Source organism: Anneissia japonica, unplaced genomic scaffold, assembly GCF_011630105.1.
Source record: "Anneissia japonica isolate Jap-2015-1 unplaced genomic scaffold, ASM1163010v1 scaffold3888_len366471_cov172, whole genome shotgun sequence".
In the NCBI taxonomy this organism is placed as follows: Eukaryota; Metazoa; Echinodermata; class Crinoidea; order Comatulida; family Comatulidae; genus Anneissia; species Anneissia japonica.
In genome coordinates this window covers 264,959-288,998 of record NW_022687727.1, presented here as the reverse complement: position 1 = coordinate 288,998, position 24,040 = coordinate 264,959, and the positions used below count along the sequence as shown (strand labels likewise).

Here is a 24,040-nt window from a genome sequence, read left to right as displayed (position 1 = left end):
ATTGAAAAAAAAAACATATTAAATTATAATGCTACAAATGAACATTTTTAAGAACCAGTGTAAAAAAACTTAGCACAGTGAAAATAAACAATAATTTAAGAGCTGTCTTGGTTTAAATGAGATATATTGAGAAAAAATAATAAATATATTATTATGAATAATGTCAGTTAATTCTGACGAAACGTGAACACATTTCCAAGTATATTTCCTTGCTAGCCTAGCTAGCCTAGGCCCTGGCCTATGCTAGCTCGATTACAAAATAAATAATAAAATCGTTCGCAAATAATAGGCCTCATATAGGCAACGACCCTACCCTACCTAGCAACGCTAGACTTAGGGCCTAAAAGTACACCGGTCCCGCCGCCAGGCAGTATCAATGAGCATGTGGTGAAAACAAGGGTGAATTTTCTAACTTCTTAAATTTCGTGATTTCTTCATTGCTGGCCTTGAAGCAAAAAAATCGGTTATCCTTTCTCGGCGCTTCATTCTCCTAGGCTATTTTTGGCGTGTCGCATGTCCTCGATCCCAGAGAAATGAAAAATGTTGAGCGCCCAAACTTTTGTGATGACGTCGTGCCAAAGTAAATAAACTCCGGAGCACGCGATTGGTCAAATAGCCTAGGCAACAAACCTCTCATTAATATTCATTTTTAAGTCTTGCTGGTTACGTCATTCAGCTGGCTGCATCTTTGTTTTGATTTCTACGATCGGACTACGATCGATAGCGACAAATAAACAGTGCCAAAAACGCTCCCATTTTGTAATAAATTGCACTATTTTGGAAACGGGGGATCGTTTTCTGGCTAAGGGGGTTCGCTGGCAAAAGGGGGTTCGCTGAAAAAGGGGGGTTCGCCCGAACCCCTAAAAACCCCCCTGGCTACGGGCCTGTGAAGGTACACCAGAGTAAGACTAGATCAAGTTCTGTATAAGAAACTTGTAAAAGAGACATGTCAGAAGCCTGATCAGAAACACTAGCTCCTAAGATATTTATCATGGATCAATTAAGTATGCTCATGGGGAGGAGCCTTTTTCTGCCTCTCTGCAACATATCTTAGATAGTCTGCCTAAATATCTCTTCTGCAATAATCTTATTTATATAAACATAACTAGTGTTGTTATGTAGTATTTCATCTGCATAACAATATGTAAGCCTAATCATCCATGGTGTCATCTCTTCTGAGGTTGACATGAGCCTAATACAGTATTTCAATTGCCAAAAATTATATATAAAATGTAAGGATTTTATGAAGATGTTTACATGGATTCGAACCAGTACCATGAGATTGGAAAACAGGCAGCTTTACCACTAAGTCGTAATTCTGTTCATCCAATTACATGATTGCAGGACCCAATCCCATGTTTTATGGGTTGATAGGAGACAGCAATGCATAAATTTGAGCACTTCAGGAAATGCCTTCACTTGACAATGTTGATGAAGCATCAATTTCGTTTTATAAGACATCAAGACCCCATAAAAATTTAGTAAAAATAAATTCTGCCTTTGTGTACAACAGTTGGCATCACATTGTTTATTTCATCATCCTTTATTGGAAAGTTACGACCTATATGGTGAATGCTAAGAATGGACATTTTGAAGAAAAGAATTGTTGGATCACTCTAGTATATTGGATAAATTGCTTACTTTAACTGTACTGCAACAACAAGGGAAATGCTATTTAATAATTAATGCCATTCTGCAATGAGCATCTTGGGCAACAGTTGAAAATACAAGGTCTTCACATAGCAGTGGGTGGAAGATCAGTGGGTAAAGTATCCTGTTTCTATGACAATTTCCCCTCTCCCACCCCCACCTTTGTACAGTAAAAAATAAAATAATGATCACTATCATTTTGGGATTATCACCGGTTGTGTCCTTGAGCAAGGCACTTTATCTGCATTGCTTTTCTCAACTATGGAGGTTCGAGTGAAAATGTTGCTGATACATTTCATGCAGCAAACTATACAATTTCCCCCATAGGCATCGTTTCGATGACTGGGGTCATAAGGTCATAATGTGGAAAAGCGTTCTGAGACTAGTTTTGTAGTGCGCTAAATAAAACCTACATATTATTATTATTATTATTATTCTGTCTTTCATAAAACCCCTCTTTTTGCTACAGTAGTTTGATTTATACGCTAGTGAAATGTGACTAGGGAAAATATAAAGTAAAATAATAAAGCATCCAATTTTACAGTTTCCACCAACATAGTTATAGCATTACACTTGTGCTGAGGCAAAAACAATAAAATTTACTTGTGTATAATAAATCATTAGCATTCGATTTTGAATTTTAAAAGAGGACACATTTTTGCACTAATCAACAAATGTCTTTGTATAGAAGCTAAACTAGATTGTAATATTATAGTTCTTAGCTTTCAATTTTGAAATAAAGACAGAAGTTTTTTTTTTTTTCAATATCAACAAATGTCTTTCTACCCTCAACTGTAATCAATTCAAGAATGTTGAGGAAGTCTTCAAATCACTGAAAAAGTACTATTCATTCATTCAGCCAAAAATACATGAGTACGATATACAAAACAACTGAACAAAATTTTAACAAAAAGACAATAAAACACCTCAGTTGCAGTGTTCTCCCGAAGCCGTTTTAGCTGTCAATTCTACCAGTAAAAATAACCGGCCAACTGGTAAAAATTCTGGGTTTTTAACTAAATAACACCACTGATTAGACCTACAGTACTGTAGGTAGTCTTGCAATAAATGAACATCACTTCAGTCTTGGCCTAGCCTATGACTTTTTTTAAGTTATTAAACCCCACTCAAATGGGTAACGCCTCACACCGTGCTCATAGCTGAATTTCTACGGACAAATTTACCAGTAGAAATGTTTAAAAAAAATGGAAACAAAAACAAAAAATAAATATAAGAAATAAAAGAAATGACATAAATACAAATAAATAAAAACAAAAATAAAAAAAAACAAGATTTGATCTGTATCCCTCGACCTTTTAAAATTGAAAATGCTTTATTCAAGGTATATTTATTCATAAAAAAAAAAACATAAAAAATTGTTCGTGGCAGCCAAAGGCTGAATTAGTACAATTTTACAAAATTTAACATTCACATTTTTACATTTTAAGAAAAAACCAGGGACCAATTAATTAATGATAATGAAAAAAAAACCAATCAAAGAAATGCAAGTACCAAAAATAAAACAAAATCCACAATTCCACAATAATGATATTTATAGGGTTTCTAGTATAAATTTTTACCACAAAAATTGGATTTCCATTTTGAGTTTGCACATAATGGTATATTATTATAGTTCTTTGTTTTTAGCTTACCTTTAGTTTATCTGTTTTGTTGATTCACGATTTAATTATTCATAGAAACAGCTATTAAGTATTTAACCTTTGTTCTCTTTGACCTTTACATGATGGTCATAATGAAAGTTTTATGGGAGCTCCTTTCCATAGAGCTATCATTTGAGCTGTCAATATACCATGTACTTGATTTTGGCAGGAAAACATACTTTAAATATTGAAAACTGTTTTTTTAAGGAGATGATTTAGCAATGTGCTAAATCAGTTAAATTTTAGTATTTGAGTATTCCCTTAAAAGGTGGCAAATTATATTTTAAAGACAAGTTGAAATTTAAATTAAGAACATTACCTGACCTATTAAATGATTCTATAGCATGTGAGATTTATTCACACAATCGACAGATGACCATTACTGGTCAATAATCAAATAAAATTTAATAAGGACAGCAAATGTAAAATTACATAACCTAATTTCCAATTCTGGAGCAAAGAGAGGATTCAAAAAATGTATACAGTAACAACCACAAATCATCTGGGATCGGTGTGAAACACCATCCAACGACAAAACACATAATATCCCACCACGATACTTCTGAGAGGTTTTGATCATGTTTGCAATACAGTATAATCCTGACCCTAATCAATTGTAAGTAATTAAATCTGGTTGCTATGGCAATGCCAACATTTAGACAGATTGTATTGCTTTGATTACCTGGTTGATATTTCAATCTTCTGGTTTAAGATTGCAATCAGGTTAAAATTTAGTTGCATCTACATGAAGCAATTGCTTGTCTGTCTGCTGACAAACAAGTATTGTGACAAATGAGTGGCTCAGAAGGTGCTAGTAAAGGTAAATATAGGAGAATAAACACATAACTCGCAGCGTCATTGTGCTGAATTGCATATGGGCATGGTCTCTGTGACCTTGTTCCTAGCCACCGTAAAGTGGTGCTTATAGTAGCTACATGTTTTGCATAATTCCACAATGACAGGGGCTGAAAAGAACCACAGTATCAAAGCGACTTGAACCAGCAACAATGTTATGGCTCTAGTTAGCGCCACCCCTGCCATACTGCTCAGTCACTTAACCCGCAAAAAGGTGCTCAAAACATGCTGGTCGTTTTGTCGGAAATACTGTATTCAGAAACCCCCGTCGGACTACATTGCATGCTGTTGGGCAAATCCTGGTTCCATCTCTGAACTTGCTCTCTAGCAATTATAACCACATAAACCTCATGTGTGTGCATTAAAAGTCTGTATTTCGATCAATATCCTCATCCTAACATTTACCCCTGCCTGATGAAACCAGATAAGAATGTTTCAAATACCGCAAAGAGCTGAATCAACAGTCACGTACATTGAAAGCTCAAACATTATGACCACTAGGCCAAAAGTTTGCACAGAAACAATGTTTGTCTTTAACTACATAGCCGGCCTACAGGTCAATCCAATCACAAATGATTGGTAGCCTGTCAAGAGTAATAATGCAATTGTGTTACCAAAGCAAACATGTTCCTTTCAGTCATCTAAAAGTGTTGCATTCCATTTTGAAATAGTATCACTGGTCAATCAGTGAACTTATATTGAACGATTCATTGATGAACAAAAGTGATTCCTAGCATAATATACACCAGTGTTCGCCCAATCGAAATATTTTTACTGGTAAATCTGTCCATAAAAATTTAGCTACATTATGTGCACAGTTTTCCCTTTTGAGTGGAGTTAATGACAGCTAAAACGGCTTCGGGAGAACACTGTGATTCATTTGCATGTGGTATTGTAAAGTTTCGATATAAAGGAAAAATAAGATTACTTGCTAGTTTCATGTGTCCACCCTCATCAAATTTTGGAACCTCATGAAAAAATATACTACAGTACATCCTCCAATTCGAGATCTCTCTAATTATGAGACCCCTTTAATTTGAGACCACTTTTTCAAAGAATTGAATAACAATCTTTAATCTTTTAAACTCAAATCTGACCCTCTAAATGGAGACTAAACCCGAGACCGATCCAAATTTCTATGTCCAAAAGGATGTCTTGGAGGGTAAAGTATGCTATTTTTTAAAAATCATAATCATTGCAATTGAAGATAATGATGGTCAGAAAAATAGTTGCTAAAGCCTAAGAAGAGGTGGAAACCTAAATAGCAGAATACGCTGCAAAGATTCATTTTAATTCTTTTGTAAAAAAAAAAAAAACCCAAAAAAGCCCCATTTTTTAAAAAAATTTTAAAACCAGTAATAATATTACCAAACAGTATGCTACCTACCCTTACAAAAAGTAATTTCAAATCATGGATTTGAAACTTACCATTAATGTTATTTGGCCTGATGGTAAATTCAAATACATTCATTTGATCGAATAGTTTCATCTGGTTTTGTATCAATATGTCTAACATATTTTTATATAAATAAACCAATACATTGAAGCTTGCCTAAATCAACATCAACGTATTGGTTTATTTATTTAAAATATACATATTCATTTATTAACAATTCCATAGCATACAGCATTCTAGATAATATGGATATTTTTTCAGTATTTTATATGCCATACACAGCAGGCCTATAACAAGGAGGACTTTAAGAGGTAGGCCAACCCCACTTTTTGACTAGTTATCTACTATAGTAGTATTTTATCATAGCTTTGGTATAACAGTAATAATAATAATAATAATAATAATAATAATAATAATAATAATAATAATAATATTGATAATAATAATGCTGCTTTGGTGACTTATAATGTTTTAATGGTCCGTTGTTTGATATCTCTTTTACATTGTAACGTTTATATTTGATCATTCTTTTAATTGTTATACTGTCAATTGTATTTTAATGCGAGAACTGAATTTCCAAGCAATAAAGTGTATCTTATCTTATCTTAAAGAAACACTTTTGAGTTAAATCCACTTTCCCATGAACCTGGTTTCAGGCCTGCACACCTGCCTACTGTATCTCTGCACTATTTGTCATAATTTGTATAGAATCTTCAATAGTTATACTAATTATGTACAGTAATCATGTGCCTTCTGTATTTCACTTGTATAACACACAAAAAATAGTTTTTGAATATTTCTATTTCGTCAAAATCATTGGAAATTAAATATTATGAAAGCCACAGTGTTCACTCTGACAACAAATGTAAATCTTGTATGACTGAAGTGGGATGACATTTTTCTGAAAGGGGATGTACATTAAAAACAGTTAATCACAATTTTGATTAAAAAATTACATATTCACTGATTCTAAAAATACTATATATTGATACAATTTCATAATTATTATTTATGATTATTAATCAATTTGAGAATGACTTGATTTTGGAAAGGAATTAAAGCTACAAATTAGATAATCGGGTAAACAATACAGTTTGCATTACTAAGTCATGAGGTCTTAACACGACGCACTCCCTGATTTCCCAGTAGATTTAATAGATTTGTTCGACACAGGTGCTCACGCACACTCGCGGAAACGTGCTAATAGTATCACAGTACATTACCCAGTAAATTTGTACAAGATATCGTTTTCAACATCCTCACTGACTTGTGAAGATGGGTGTAGTTGGAGAGCACTTGGATCAACACTTGATTCTCTTGGGTTCTAGTTAATGTTCCATCTGACTGGCAATCAGGCTGTCACTGCGAAATTCACACCGGTAATTAACATAACCTGCTTCAAATGTGTATTCTCTTTCATCTCGTTATACTCTCTCTCAACAAAAGAACCTTTGGAAATTGATCTACGCCTAGTTGGTATCCATATAATATTTTTCCAGAAATAAATTTCCATAAAGCTTTTTTATTTTAACATACGGACGGTTCTCTCATTTTTTCATCCCTGCATCTCTTTTTTCATTTAGTTTAAATACCTGACTTTTCAGTTTTAATGTTCCTAAACATGAATCTTGTACAGTACGAGTATATATACTTGCTAAGTTGCGTATCTCCAGCTTCATCCTTAAGACGTGCTTGCCTCTTTCATCACGGCATTCTTGGTTCAAATCTAGAAAAATTCTAGAATTTTTTTTCTCTCACAACTGAAAACATTCCCTAAGCCTTGGTTCCCACGTGAGATATTTAGACGTAATCACAAACAATGCTACAGTACTAGACAGCTAAGTATTACGTTACTTGGGCTTGCATCAAGGTAGACATGAGAGATCTTTAGACGTAATCATTAAACTAGACAGCTAAGTAGTGTTACTTGTGCTCGCATCAACGCAGCTAAAATTGCTGTAGTGTGAACCTCAAGTCTAATGGGACTATCACCAGAAAGAGCTGAGCAGTTGGCTCAGAGTTGAGTTCCTGCTTCTGGGGTTAAGACCACTTCAAATCCTGCCAGCCTCGGGTTTTAATTGGAGTCTGACCACTTGGCTCCTTGAACAAGCCTCATATTGAGAGTGACGCCACATTTACACTAGACATGATTACAACATGACAACGATATATCATCGCGTAGTTTGCATTCTTCAACACTGCACGCATCTGTATTATGTCTAATCGTGTCTAGTGTAAATGTGGCTTTATTTAGGTTAAGGACAATGTTTGTATCCATTCGTGTCGGTTATATGTTTGTCGTTCAGTTGCAAACGTATTAAATTAGTTACAGGAATCTGTATACACAGGCTTTCCTCCTGCTTTCAGCAATTGTTTGTTGTTAAACAGATGGAAATAAATTATCATTAATATTATTATTATTATTAATAACTTCGCAAAAATATTAAATTAATTTTTTTCTTCAGCAATCAACTGCATCAAAAATGATAACAGCAGAATCGACAAAACAACATAATATAGAAATTTCAAATAATTTATATGCCTAAAATAGGTCTTCAGATTTCTAAAGAAGTGACATTTCTATAAGCCAAAAATTACATAAGAAATTATTTCAGTTTGTCTTTTGAGCACAGTATTATCATACCCTTAATACTTGCACTGGCTGACAATGGCAGAACTCATCAACTATAGTACAGTGTAGCTGAGATTTAGTTGGCAATGGGATTTATAAATAACTGGACACAAACATTTAAACCCATAGCGATGAAAAAGTGTAAATAATAATGGAAACTGTATAAGAATGAACCCCAAAAAATGTAAATAATAAAACACTAGATTTCAAGCATTACACAAACAAAATATTAACCTCAGCTGATACAGTATGTTAGGTCACATTCTTAAAATTTAATTTCATAAATTGTCAGCAAATCTTAAGGGATTAAGAATAAATTAGTAAACAGTGCTAGATTGTCCGACCTCATTAATACACAATTAGCAGGGTATCATGTACTAATGAAATAATATTGAAAGATAACGCTCAACACAACAGGATTGAATGGCTAATTAGACACAAGAACAAAACGTAAGTGTAGCTGTAGCTAGTGATTAAAGGGGCAATTTCCTGATTCTATATAATTCGAGGATTGATTTAGCACAATCAGATACATAATATCCCATTTTTAAAATTACAAATCTTGTGAGCATTTACATAGACGCTCTAAACTAAATTTGTGATGACGTGCTCAGTGCATTGCTCCATCCAAGTTTAGTGACAGTAATCCGAGGATTATGGGTTCAATTCCTGTTGAATCATCACAATTTTTTCTCATGACCAAAAATCTTCTCCCTATGCCTCATACTGTGACTTAAGGCCAACTCAGACAGCGTTGTGCGACGCAGCTCGACGCGATTCATCGTCGGGGACAGTCTTGAGCCGTCGTGAGAAATATTAAACATGTTTAATATTCTATGACGTGACTGCCCCCGACGCACACCCTCGCGTATACGTTTAACTCACCCAGACATGACGCGACAACAAATCGTGTTGAGCTGCGTTGTACGACGCTGTCTGAGTTGGCCTTTAGGCCACATACTCACTACACCTGACGGTTGGCTGATGCGATTTTTATGTGACTTAGATGCACGCGCACAATGGTAACGGACTGCCATGGACAAACAGTGGAGGGTGCCATATCTTCTAGCGCCCACAGGGAGCGGAGTTGGATTTCTTGTACGACCGTTATAGGACACACTGAGTGACCGGCATTAGTCTATGTATAACATCACATGTTTGTCTTGTCTTATTTTAAAAATTGTTTGAGGGCTCAATGGGAAGCAGTGTCAAACACAAACTGGGCTTCACTCGTGTTTTTAAAGTTGATTTTTAAATAGTTACATTAAAAAAAGTAAGAATCGAGTAAATGTTTATGCAAATAAACACTAATTTTCATGTACTGTTTATCAATAATAATATAATGATAATATTGGTATCAATGATTCTCATTCTTGTAAATTTCAACTTAAATTTTACTTAGATTTTATTGCGAATAACTTGCCAGATAATTTTGATTATATTTAGTTGTACTGATGTAATGTTAAAATGTATTTATTCATAAAAAAAATAAAAAATAAAAAAACAATAAAATATATACTGTAGAAGATTTTTCAGGCCATACCTGATGTTCAAGACATGAGGAATTACCGAAAAATCAATCCTGGCGAATGATACAGTATCTGGTCACATCAAAAACACCCAATAATAAAGGTGAGAACACCTGGACTTTGTTACTACCTTGTCTACACTGCCATGATTTCCAGACATCCCTCATGAACAGAAGAAACAAACAAGCTATAGGGAATGCTATAAACATAATGATAATTACACTCAATACAGTGAGCATTGCTACAATGTCTTGGCTAGTCAGTTGCTATGCAACATGTTTAATGGTGGTTTCTTCACAGCTGGCTTATGCCTTGGACGGAAATTATGTGGCTTAAACTTTCGTCCACACGATACAATTTTAAATGACAAAAAAATTAAATAGCGCTAGCATAAAATACCACAATCATGAGGTCAGGAAAAACAAAGCTCTGTCCAAATTTTATGCGACAAATGAATGTGACATGCCCATATATAGGTATAATATGACATATCATCATGCCCATCACATTAATTTGTCACATAACATTTGATATACTGTAGTGGACACAACTTTAGTGTTGTGCCAGACATGTGATTGAAGTATTTTATATAGAAAGATGCTAGCTCTATTTTAATTTTTTTTTTTTTTTGCTTAGCATACAACAATTTGCTATACTCTACTTAGCGGTTCAAGCCCTTAACCTTTAAGGTCAGGGTTCAAATCTGGCAGAATGTTGTGGTAACGATTGTGATTGGTCGATGTGTAATATGATGCGGCACATCCAGGAATACTCCTGCAAATTGCCTATTCATTTGAAAATAAAAGGTTTTAAACTCCAACTAAAAATAACTGAAATAACTTTCAATCAATAAACCTTGTATATTGTAAAGTACATTGTTGTATGTGAATGTATTATGTGGTGTGGAAGAGTGGGCATACATTTCACTTAGAAAACAATTTTATTTTGTTCCCTGTTGGTCGGCCCAACCGCTGGAGCCACCACGGTCAGACAGTCAGATTAAAATCAATGACTATCAATCTGTGATACCATCAACCAGAAGTATTTGATAACCACAGACGCTATTTACGAAGGGTCTGTGAATTAACAGTTTTGCTTCATATTTACAGATGTTATTTTTTTTACAAAATTCCTTAAATTGATTACCATACCAGCCAATTTAAGAGTCTATGCAAAAAAGTACAGCAAAGGTATTATTTAACTGTACTGAAGACGAGGTCTGTACATTCAAATAAATTTTAAGTTAATAACTTACTTAAATTAAGCAATCCAAACATGAAATTGAATTTTTCAATTCTTTAGCTTCTGACAGACAGTGCACTATAAAAGAAATATGACAACATTTATCTTCTGCACTGAAAATCAAGATTCACCAAGATATCAATTGCTGATAAATACTATCCATCAATCATCCAAAAAAAAAGAAGAGATAAATAATAACATTCAAGTGATATTATGTGAAGAATATCAGTATAGCAAATTGGATGGCCTAACGAGAAGTATCAGTATATGGAGCTCACTGCCTACTGACCTCTGAGATGAATGTAATGTCAGCATCTCTTGATGAATGACGCTTAAATCCAGATTTTGAATATTCAAATTGAATACTCAAAATTCTGTATTATAAAATTAAAGTCATCAACCATTCCCTAATTTTTTTTAAACACCCTTTTGTGTCATAGGAAAATCAGTTGACAACATATAAAAAAAAAATTTTCCCCGGAGCCTATACTATGTGATTTTCTAGAGTGAGATTCAATTGTAGTTTTTTTGCATTAATTCTTTTTTGACTATTAAAAGATGTCTTTTTGAGAAAGAATACTGTACTTTCTTGACATGTAAAATCCCCTAATTTGTCTTTCCCTAGGGCCAGGGCTCCATGCATTGTTGTTACGCCACTGTTCTCTTCTAATCTGTTGGTTGCTATGGTTTTTACTTCATCACTGTTTGCAACACACAATGATTACATTTCATCTTTGCAAATCATTTTGTATTTAATATAATGTAATGTAGTTCGATTTATATAACACTTTATACCGGAGTCTCGAAGCACTGTGGTCTCCTCATATCTGAGCTACCAGGTAAACTGGTACCAGCTACTTTATCTGTCCACAACAATGGCTGTATGGTCAAGTACACTGGCGTAGCCCCCTACTTGTCTCAAAAGATGTACTGGGTCCTTTTAAGTGCACAAAAGCCACATTGTGTACACTGGGCTTACTGGGCTTGTTCCACCACCAGAACCATAGGAGAGCGTGCCGTTCGAACCAGTGCCGATATTTTGGCTGTAGGTTGCGGTGCCCCTGCACTAACCTCTCAGCCATCCATCTTGCCATTGGCCGCCCCTCAGCCAATACAATATTCTGAACCACGATCTCATTTCAGTCACCGGTTCACCGCTATATTTTAAATATACCGCACAAACTACCAATATCATTCTTTGTAATCATTCTCTAGCGTTCTTTGTTTACTGTTGGCTCTGGAATTTACCTACCTACCTTCGTGAGACCAGCGGTGGCTCCAGAAATTTTCGCGACAAAGGGTCTGAAATGTCTGACAGGGGTGGAGTCTGAACCAGCTGACTAGAGCCTCAGGGTCATGGAATAAAAATCCCTAGTATACCGTTCACGGCCACTTTTTATGACTTGCCCAAAATTGTGCTTTTAGATCACAATACTAGGGATTACGAATCAAAATAACATTATTTGGATAGGCAAATTATTAATTTTGGTGAAGACCTTGTCTTGGCATTTTACAACGGGGGTCCAGGCCTGTCCAACAGGGGGATAGTTCCAGCTGGCACCACCACTCTGTGAGGCTAGAGCTAGCCTAGAATTGTAGTACAGTACCCACTCGCATACGCAGATTGATGAGTCTCTGGCTGCATTAGCAAACATTCTGAAAATGTTTCAAAGTTCAATTTCCAAGTGATTTAGAGTAGTTTACGGTTGTTCTAACCAATATTATTGATCATCAATTGTATGTCTTGAAACAGAAACACTATTAAGAAGAGCTGTAGTCAATGCAGAGTTTGTTGATAATTTGTAACAACTATAAAGTCATTTCTGCTCACTGACTGTGTATTAGTGAACATATTCATTTGTGTCATTAACTGTTTAAATAGCTCTATCTTACTTGTGTTTTCATAATATAAAAAAAAAACACTGAATAAAATACACTGAAAATATCAATATAATATTGTATACTATATAATATTATCACATGCATACTAATATTATAGCTTTTTAATGACTAAAATAAAAATCCGGCACCTATACACTGCATAATTTACAGTACTGTACGTGGCATTTGTGCTTACTAAAACTAATCTAGAATACAACAGAATATGAAAAATAATCGACATTAATCTGGCAAGTTCTTACCCACCCACTAGTGACTATATTATACATTTAATTAAATAGATAACGAACTATAATGAAACCAACTATATTAAAATTATTTATGTGTAGTCTCAAAAACCAACAGAGATGAAAATTAATAATTAAATAGACCCATAGAAAATCCAAGGAGACAGGAAATTAAAACAGGTGTAAAATCAGTTTGGCTCGTTGCATATATTTGGATCAAGAACACAATGAAGGAGTCGATGTCATCGTGTGATACGAGGCTACGTGGTCACATGACGCCAATAAGATAACTGTTCAGAAGCATCGTAATGAGAACTGACTTTTATTATGTTTTATATTGAGAACACAATGCAAGAAATATTATCATCACTGTGGTATATAAAAAAAGTAATATATACTAATAGTGCATGGTACATAAACATCAATTCCATTTTGTAGAAAGCAGCTCTGAAAGGCAAGCTTTGGAGATCTTAGCTTGACCTCACTAAAAATATACCTTTTACTGAGAAGGGTATTTTTTGGAAGGGGGGGGGGCTCAAGGGAGGCATTTATTTGAGAGAGGCGTTTATGTAAGGCGTTTATTTTTTTTGGTGTAAAATGGATAGGTATTATAATCAAACAAATGCCGCTTAACTTCACTATAAATACATACTACAACACATACTTACCATCAATGTGTTATTGCATGATCATAAACAAAAAATGCAATTCTACTGGAGTAGTACTGGAGGTTTTTCTTTTTGGGGGATGGGGAGCTCGAAGGAGGCATTTATTTGAGCGATGCGTTTATGTGAGGGAGTCGTTTATTTATTTTGGTGTAAAATAGGCATTATAATTGCACAAATGCTCCTTAACTTCTCTATAAATACATACTACAACACATAATTACCATCAAATGTGTTATTGCATGATCATAAACAAAAAATGTAATTCCACTGGAATAGAATATTAATAGACTATGTTGAGAATAATGCTGCTTTTAATGAGGCTCTAGAAGGGGTGTTTATTCAAGGGGGTGGGGCCTTTTATTCAAATAAATTTAGTATTTTGTTAATCCAGATATTTTGTGGTCACATTTTACACAGAAAGTAAACGAATTACATTATAAAAATAAAAGGCTTTGTTATGAAAATAAAATTATCTGAATCTGAATTTGATAAATGTTTTATCATCACTGAATAAAAATGAAATATTTTAAAATGACAATGATAGTCTAATGATAGTTGACATGACCAGAGCTGTAGGCTGGTTTGAGCCTTGGGAGGGGGGAGGGGGGTTTGCTTATTCCAATGAAAGCTTAATTGGTCATTTTTAATATTTTAATCCACTTGCACTAAGTGAAACTAATTAATTGCTTTCATGGGGCTTTGAGTTGGCATCCCTGCATCTCCCAGACTATGCCCATGGAACCAATGACCATAAAATAAGAGGATAACAACCCCCTCACTCATCACCCCTCATGCCTTTGCTTTGGAGTACACCTGACTGTGGCAGATAGTCATGGTAATCATACAGTACTGTACCTGTAGATGCCCTCTCTTGCAAGGCACAGTCTGCTTTGCAATCCCGGACCTTAGACAACACAATTATATTAAAAAGAAAAAAGGTGACTTACCATTTCGAGCAAGTTCCTTCGTTTATTTGAATGCTCAACCTTCTTGTTTTTCTTACTTAATTTAATTTCTTTCCTTCTCAGTTTTCTCTTTTCTTTCCAATTCAATTTCTTCACTCCTGGATCATTCATGGTTTGCACATTTGGATCATCCATGGTTTGACGGACAGGCTGGCATTCCATACGAATCTCACCCTCTTCTACAAAATATTTAAAAAACATATAATTAAATGAAAATAAAATGTGTAAATGTTGTGTACAATTGATGAATAGATTGACAGTGTATTAAGTTGTAGTACAAACTTCTACCTTATTGATTGATTGATTGATTGATCGATTGATTGATTGATTTATTTATTCATTCTTTTGACTGGATAGTATTTTCAGTAAGAGCTTTTGAAAATGGTCCAATTTCTTAACAAAGTTCAGAATATACACAGAATAAAAATATTATACCGAATAAAAAAAAGTAACAAAAAGGGAGGAAAAAAATGATGATGATTATAATGATGCAAATTATGATGGTAGTAATTGCTAATGAAGATGGATAATTATATCTTCATCATTAAAAGCTATATCTTATGGAGATTACTGTACACCAACATTATTACAATCTTCCAATCATTTTTGTATACATCGTTTTAATTTCCCCTCCCACAACCCCATCATTATCACCATTCCCATATTCCGAAGACCTTTTCAATTACGAGATTTCCCAACATTAACCTGGTCACATCAAAACATTTCACAGCAAGTCCATCATCAAAAGCAATCTCGCATATTACAATTAGTGTATGATAATGACATTTTTTCGTTGCTAAGCAACAGGACGGCAAAGATGATTGCTCACTTCCTCATTTTCTTCTCACAATTGAACTCATCAGTACGCCAACCATCCTCAAACGTCCACCACTGCATCAAATGATAGAACTGCTATTAAATTTTTAGTGAACTTAACGGGCTGCAATCCTATTTAGTTCATATATACATGTTTATCAATAGAGGGCAGTGTTCAAAGTACATGATCTGTATGATTAATTTATGGAGCTCATTATCATCATTTCCAATATATAGAATTATAATGTGAACTGTATTCACATCAAAATATTATATAATAAATAATAAAAAAAATTTAAAACAGATTTACTATGCATATGGGACCATAGGCTTTTTTCTCATGGGTATACCGAGACCTGAATTTTGAAATTAATGTCTTGCTTTAGATCTACGGTCTTAATTTGAACCTACTTATTTCTCAAATCTAAAATGTGTGGTACTACTAAACCTCAAAATCTGGTCTAGATGCTAATGCTGAATGTAAATTTCAAACATAACATATAATTATTAATATATATCTAATAAAGGAAAAAAAATATAAACAAAATCATTGAAATTAGGTATATATGCATTATTAATAGCCCTGAATCATAACATATAAATTTAATATTATTCAAGAACTAAAGACACCCACATCTCCATATCACTTTCAACTTTTGAATAAATACACTTTATCAATCTCATTGTCTCTCACATCATACTTAGGACACAAAACACTTGTACAACTCGATTTTAGGGAGTTTCCTGCGGAGACACGCAGGAGAATTGAAACCCTAAAAGATATTAGAAAGGTGAGCTGGATATAAAATGAGGGATTGAAGCATACATTATAAAATGGCACCAAGAAGATGCTTAATAGATGGCATTAGAAGGTGCATACTGTAAGATAATGAAAAAAAAAAGGCTACGGTATATGTCCGTATACATCAAGATCTAGAGATTCTGGTTTCACTGGCAGGCCTTGCAGAGACTTAGCAGACTGATAAAGACATGGATCCCCAAAAGTGTCAAAAGAAAATTGTGTCATTAAGTTAAGTAATATACCCAGCATGAAAAAAAAACCAATCCTAAATTGTGAAACACATATTACATCATATTATTCAGCAAACTCTGGCAATGTCCTGCTGGGACTTTGGTAGACTGATATTTTGTATTCAGTGGTAATCCAAAACTGATTACTTCCGATCACAACCAACAAATGCATTCAGACCAAATCAGACACAAAAAAAAACCGTATTTGAACAGAATGTCAAATGGTACTAGGCCTCCGGTGGCTAGGTCTATGAAGACTGACCTCAACCAATCAGTGCATGTGAAATTTGTTGTGATCGGTTGCGAATGGATTCCATGGTAATTGGAAGCAATAAAGATTGTAGTACCCAATCGCAACGGGTAACAATTGCGATACCGATTACTTATCGACTATTCCTGAGATTTCACATACGATTGTGAATTATGATTGGGTGCGATCGGGTCTCACAACTGCTACAACCAATCGCAATGCAATGCTAGTCTTTATAGGGTATTAATTAGTGAAAACTATTGAAAATGAATCGATTTTGGCACCAATGGCATTCTATACTACTTCTTCGTACCAATAATGTTCCATACTATAATTTTTCTGGGTCTAATTCCAATCCAATTTCAACAACATAACCAGTTTCTCGAAATAAACAGACATTGGTGGCGCTCTCTGATATTATCTAACACTAGGACGGAAAAAACAATAAATCAGGCACTAGTTGAAAGTCCTAGGACTACACAATAATAATAATAATAATAATAATAATAATAATAATAATAATACTAGTTCATTCTTATATACTGTAGCGCAAGCAAGCAAGCTGAAAATGTGCTGTTTATAAAAAATAGAATAAGGATGTCGTGATAAATTAATGAAAAACTTGATGGAAAAAAAAAAGTCTTCAATCACAATCACATTTCAACCCAAGTTTCTCTACCTTGTGCTGCTTCAGAAGCATCAAATTGGTATTATCAATGCGACTGTCCTGTCATAGTCCTTCTAATGACAGCGCATCCAGTAATTACATCACAAACATACAAGGGCTCATGGTGCACATAATAGATGTTTTACTAGCAGATCAATCAATCATCTTTATTTTCATTCATACACTATGACAAGGTATATGGTATAATCAATTTTTATTTGAATAGTTTGGTTTCATTATGTGATAATATCAGTAGTATACATATTAGTTTTAAAATGACAAAATGTGTTTAAGCTGAGAGGAATTAATCTGTAGAGTGATTATTTCTATAATTTATTCTGAAGTAATCACTATATTTTTTTTTAACTGTTATAATAAAGCCAAAAAAAATTGTTTGTTTGCCCTCCTCTACCCGCCCCTAACTCACTGAAAAAAATAGGGGCGGAAAATAAAAAAAACTTTAAAAAAGTTTTTTTTTTTTGCTTTTTTCGTTACAATAAAAAAAAATGTGAGTGAATTTATCTCTATTTTTCGCCAGATGCCCTACAGATTAGTCTAAAGTTGTTGTCTGATGTAAGATATTGCCATTCTAGGCCTCTGTGTGTTATTTACATTCCATCTAATGAGTATCTTAAAAGAAAAAAAAAACTTTCTCCACCCGCCCCTTTTTATCATTTAAAAAAATGAAGGGCAAACAAACAATTTATTTTTTTAGGCCTAATAATGATATAATATTATGCAAAGATTTTTTAAGTTTAAATAGATAAAAATCACCTCATATCACCATCTTTCATGAGCTGGCACCCTCTCACTTAATCACTAAGCCTCATTTCAAGACTCCCAAGTACTCCACTAGTCTTTAGTTCGGCTTCTAAGCCTTTGTTAACGTATTGATATGATTCATTTTTTGTAGGATTTTGTTTTGGTTATTCATGTCCTTTAACTTCCTAACCTCCAAAAAGTTTATTATTTTACATATGAAATGTTGTTTCTTTAATGTGTTCATTCATGAATTTTAGTTGTGATTACTTCATGTTAATTCCCCAAGTTTGCATTCTTGTCCTGTTTTAAATGTCCCCTATACTACTGTAGAGGAGCTGTTTGTAAATAAAGATTCTTCTAGCTTTCGGGTACAATATATTTCTCTTACTTCAACAGACAATATTGAAATATTTTTTTATAGTAGTTTTTCAAAATTACAGACAATTATACTTAAATTTTAAGCCTATTTTCTCTTGGTTAAATGTTGGATATTTTATAGTTTATTATATAAGAAATAGTAAATCAGAGCATTTAAAGAATAACTAATATTAATTAAATATAGTTAGTATTTAAAGTGTTGAGATTTGTCATTTCTTATATTGTTCTATAGCAGACTAAAGCCCCATTTACACTAGACACAATTGCGACACGAAGACACGATACAAGAATACAAACTACATGATGATATTTTGTTGTCTTAAAGGGGTTACAAATTTTATTCATCATTGTTTATAATATATGTAAAAAGTAGCTATATAATTTTATCCCAGTCTGGCAATGATTTGCTGTTGGTACATGACATAAAGTGAAATGAAAATGAAATTTTGATTATGCTGAATCATTGGCGAGTTTGACGGAAATTACTGCATTGCACACGGCCATTAAAAAGGTAGAGAATAAGTCACTATTTAACCTTGGCAACAATTTCATCATTATGTGATCAATATTAACATAGCCTGATAGTAATTCATTCCTGATGAAACATAATACACAATCGCTTTTCCGTTTTGTAATTTCTGAATTGTCAACATTGAAACTCAACACTTGAATATCTTCTTTTATAGAATCACATGCACTGCATTGGCTTTTGCATGTTTAAAAGCCATGACTGTAATTACTATCTGTGCTTGTTGCCTATTCACTTTAACATTTAGGTTTATTGCAGTAATAACCGTCAGTGGGGGCATCAAGGTTGAAAGGGGGAGGGGGGGCCAGCCGGCCCAGACATCCCTAACATTTTTCAAAATTGTAAAAATTGGAGAAAAAAAGAGTCTGAGAATCTGAGAGTGCCATTTCCGGCCTTCTAGTGGTGACATCATGAAGCATGAGATTTTTGTTGGGGGCATGCGCCCCTAGGTACACCAATGGATAATGATTGTGATATATCATAAGTACAATGTTTACTTTGCGAACGTTTTTTTGTTACCAAAGATATAGAATGCTTAGTTTTGGGCAGCAATTTTCATTCTCAACCTGTGAAACTAGAAATGCGGTGACCTCCGCAGGGTGAGTTCTGTAGCCATATGGTGAGAACTCAGATCATTCTAACTATTAAAAACCATTGCAGCATTGGTTCGAGGTTCAGTAGCATCAAGCAAATTTTTATATTTTTAAAACATTTTTTTTTTGTTTTTACTTTCTAATTTCAACATCAATTCTCATTTTACACTGCCAAGGGGGTATGTGTGTTTGCACAATAATTGAGCAGCATAACAATTGATCTACTTTAATGATCAGTCAGATATAGCAATTCAAATTTTTGCTTCCAGATTTTTAAATTCTTTACATTTTAAAACACCATTGTATTACTCCATGATAAATACCACACATAATTATTATCATCATAGATATAGTATTTTGCAAAAAGTTGTTTTTATAATCGGTAAATTTACATCTAACAGGCAAGAATTGAAAGCACATTAAAGCAGTAGAAAAAACACGATTAATTTGAGCGATTGTCTAATTTGGTTCATGTAGAGTTGATGATAGATTTGTATAAAGAATTTCACTCCACTTTTTTGAGAAGATTTTGCAACAAGGTCAGTTAGTGATATGTACGGCCGGTGTATCATTACAGAAATTAAGATTTTCCCTTTGTTCATATTTTCCCCAAAAAACTACTCTAAATCAAATTTGTCAAACTGTAAAGAAAAATGCTATGTTTAAAATGTGTTATCTTTCAGTCTGAAAAAAATTTAAAATTATTGAATCATGATATTTTTGTTTCATTTATTTTAAATTATTTATACATTTTAATTTTTTTTTTATATTTTGAATTTTGCTTTCTAATAACAACCTTAAACCAGGATGAACAAAAAAACTACAAGTACTCTATAAGTAAACCACATTAAATGAAGAAAAAAAAAATAATAAAAATAACAATTACAGTAACAAAAATCAATAATAAAAATAAAAAGAATATTAAATAGCAATAACAAAAGTAAAAAACACCACAAGTTACAGTAGCTCCACTAAGAAAGACACTAAAAAATACACTAATTTATGTACTAGTTAATAATTTATATGGTACTTCAAAAAAACTACAAGTACTCTATAAGTAAGCCACATTAAATGAAGAAAAATAAATAATAAAAATAACAATTACAGTAACAAAAATAAAAACTAGAATAATAGCACAAACAAAAGTAACAAAAACAACAAGGTACAGTAGATCCACTAAGTAAGAAATACACTAAAAATACACTAATTTATGTACTAGTTAATAATTTATATGGTACTTCAAAATCCTTAAAAACTATTGGCCATAAATCTTTTTCCTTTGCCGCACATACACTTAGGAATTCACTTCATGCACACATTAAAAAATGTTCTTCTGTTGTTTCATTTAAGAAATTACTTAAAACTCACCTTTTCCATCATTAACATGCACAGCGCCTTTGATAATGCACCTCGGTCTTTTAATCAATGCTTTATAAATTCTTATATTATCATTATTATTATATTATTATTATTACTGTTATGAAATTGTATGACGAATTGTTTACTTGGGTGCTTCAAATTTGTTGACATTTTAACATTAAATTTATTTAAGATAAATTTTAAAGCATCATCAGAATGTTTTATTATTTTTAAAATCTTTTAAATAATGCTTGTTTTATAGCTACATATATTTTTTAATACTTAACTTTCGATGTTTTATCTATTAGAAGAATTATATACTGTAGGTATTTGTTTATTTTTGTCAAAGGGCCTCTAGTCGACAGTGTTTAAGTTTACTTTTGGCTTGTTCTGTCTCTTTTTTTTGTGCTATTGTGGTTGTTCCTTGCTGTTTCTGTTTTCGTACATTTTAACGTTTGAGACAAATAAATGAAATTAAATTAAATCTTTGAAAAATACCTTATGGATGCTGCTGGCAGGCATAATGGTGATGGAGGACTGTTCTACTCATTCTCATCAAGAAATAATAAAAAAGAAATGAATAAATTATGCAGATTTACACTATATCTTTCAACCTAGATATCTATGATAAACTATAATTATCAGTTTATGAATAAAATATGTGTTTCGATTATAACGTTAACTGACCAAACTCAAAGATCAAGCTTTCAAAATATATCAAATTATTATTGTCCTAAATAAATATAGATGAGATATCTTCCCGGCGGGCAAATCAGGCTTTGAACACATTGGCTCTGCCACTTGAAGATTCTCACTGGATGATAAATAAGCATTTAGTTTAGAATCTGAACGCAAAATACCGTATTTTGGGGCATTTATTATTAAAAGGGTTTTTGAGGGGTTGTTTATTCGAGGGAGGTGTTTATTTTTTTGGGTTTAAAATGGATATGTATATACTCAAATAAACACCCACACATGATTACTATCAAACATGTATTATTGCGTGATACATTATATATTGTAGTAATGATGCTAGGTATGTAAAGTAAAAGGTTGTTTCTTCTTAATTATCTATTACAATGTTAATTTCTGGTTGCAGTACATTTCCTTATCAGCAATCCTGCTGTGTAGATAAGCAATTTGCTAACCGGGTGCACGAAAAGTTAGGCGCTGAGCGTTTCTTCAAATCAGTTTTGTATCTGAGTTTCCGATGATATGACAATTTTAATAATAATAATATGTTAGATTTATATGTAAGATTTATTAATCAACATCCTTTAAAAATATTTTAAACTTGTTATTGATTTATGAATTTTATATATTGCTATACAGGTATTTTTTAAAATTTTAATGAAGGCATGTTTAACTTTTGAGTTATATTGTCTTGTATTTTTAAGTAAAAGAAATTAATTGTGGCGTTGGTAAGCCCCAATTTCAAAATAGCGTTTCAAGAAAGGTGGTAGTAATGGAAAATTAAAATTATCTAACTATTAATTATCCATGTGGATACCATACCTAGAGAAGCTTAAATCATGCTCATTGCTATTTTAAAGCAGAAAAGAGGAAAGAAGAAACAGTAGCTGCGAATATTCAAGTGTATCAGATACCGTTGAGAAATCTATATTGAGCTACACAAATAGTATAGCTACAGTAAGCTATATTATAATTGAAAAAAAAAGAACACTGTAACTGTATAGTGAAATAATGTAGAATAGTTTCATGTTATCATTATTCATTTCCGGTGTGTATTTCCTGTTCCTATCTATTTCAGTCTTCAATCATGTTCATGGTCAAACTGGAATGAATTTCAAAATTTACAATGCAGAAGACAACAAATGGAGTGATTATACAGACTGAGTAAGCCCAAGTCCAAAACGAAGGCAAATTTTATACAAATAGGCATGAAGCTCTGTTCACACTCTAAAATTTTATGTGACAAATGTGATATGACATCATCGTGACCATATTATGGGCACATCACACAAATATGTCACATAAAATTTCATAGTGTAGGCAAAGATTAAATCTATAAAAACTTATTACTCAATACAATACACAATACACGGTATTACACATAGATTTTTTAAGCACGCGAAGTTATTATATATTAAGCCATATGTATAATTTTTTGTTACTTTTTTTTAAATATAATTTTCGTTTTTGTTTAGGATTCTTCCCATGTACGATTGTCATATTTTGTTGAAGAATGAATTAAAAAAAAAAAAAAAAAAAATATTGATTCTTTCTCTCACCTTCACTTGAATTGTTTTTTTCTGAATCACTTTCACCATAGGCGGCCATTAATGATCCGAGGGATCCTAAACAGCTTGCGTCCCTTTGAGATTCCTCAACTATCATAAAGATACAGTTCAAATTTTGTTATCTAAAAGATTGATTATTCTAAGACGACTACACAGATAGTCGCTACAGAATAAAATGTTTCTTTATCATTATTTGATGAAGATAAATTAATATTTGTTTAAAATAAAGTTTATTAGATAAATCATCAAGCGTGACCGGCTCTGGCAAAACCAGCAATTGTAGGGAAAATTCAAAATTTAGTTTTTAATATTATTTGATTCTGCATGAACTCATTTTAAAACTGTCTTTTGTAGGAGTGGTTTGGCGCAGCGGTTACATTGCGTATCTGCTTCTCAACCTTGAGGACGGAGGTTCAATCCCTTGTTGTGTATTTTGAAATGTGTCCTTATTAGGCAAGGCACTTTACCTACAGTTGCCTCTCTCCACCCAGGAGTACAAGTGGGTACCTGGTAGGTTCAAACACATGTGCTGATTACAGCTGCAACATAATGCAATTCTCCCAAGGGATTTGAGTATTTATTCCATATGTGTTTGATCCAATGACCGTGGGTAATAAAGCTAAGTGCATAGAGGTCTCTACAATATGCACTATATAAGTCCATTATTAT

General features: G+C 33.1%; 1 protein-coding gene across 2 annotated transcripts in view; it reads right to left on the bottom strand.

The window, feature by feature from the left end:
- Positions 1 to 24,040, bottom strand: part of LOC117120776 (nuclear fragile X mental retardation-interacting protein 1-like) — a 48,115-nt gene that overhangs the window by 16,586 nt on the left and 7,489 nt on the right. The window contains exons 6-7 of one of the 2 annotated variants that reach the window (XM_033265873.1): positions 23,363 to 23,461; positions 14,707 to 14,903 (exon numbers count right to left, since the gene is read on the bottom strand). In XM_033265873.1, the coding sequence (XP_033121764.1) occupies positions 14,707 to 14,903; positions 23,363 to 23,461 (296 nt within the window). The remainder of the gene's footprint in view (positions 1 to 14,706; positions 14,904 to 23,362; positions 23,462 to 24,040) is intronic. The other variant, XM_033265865.1, reaches the window with a different exon arrangement.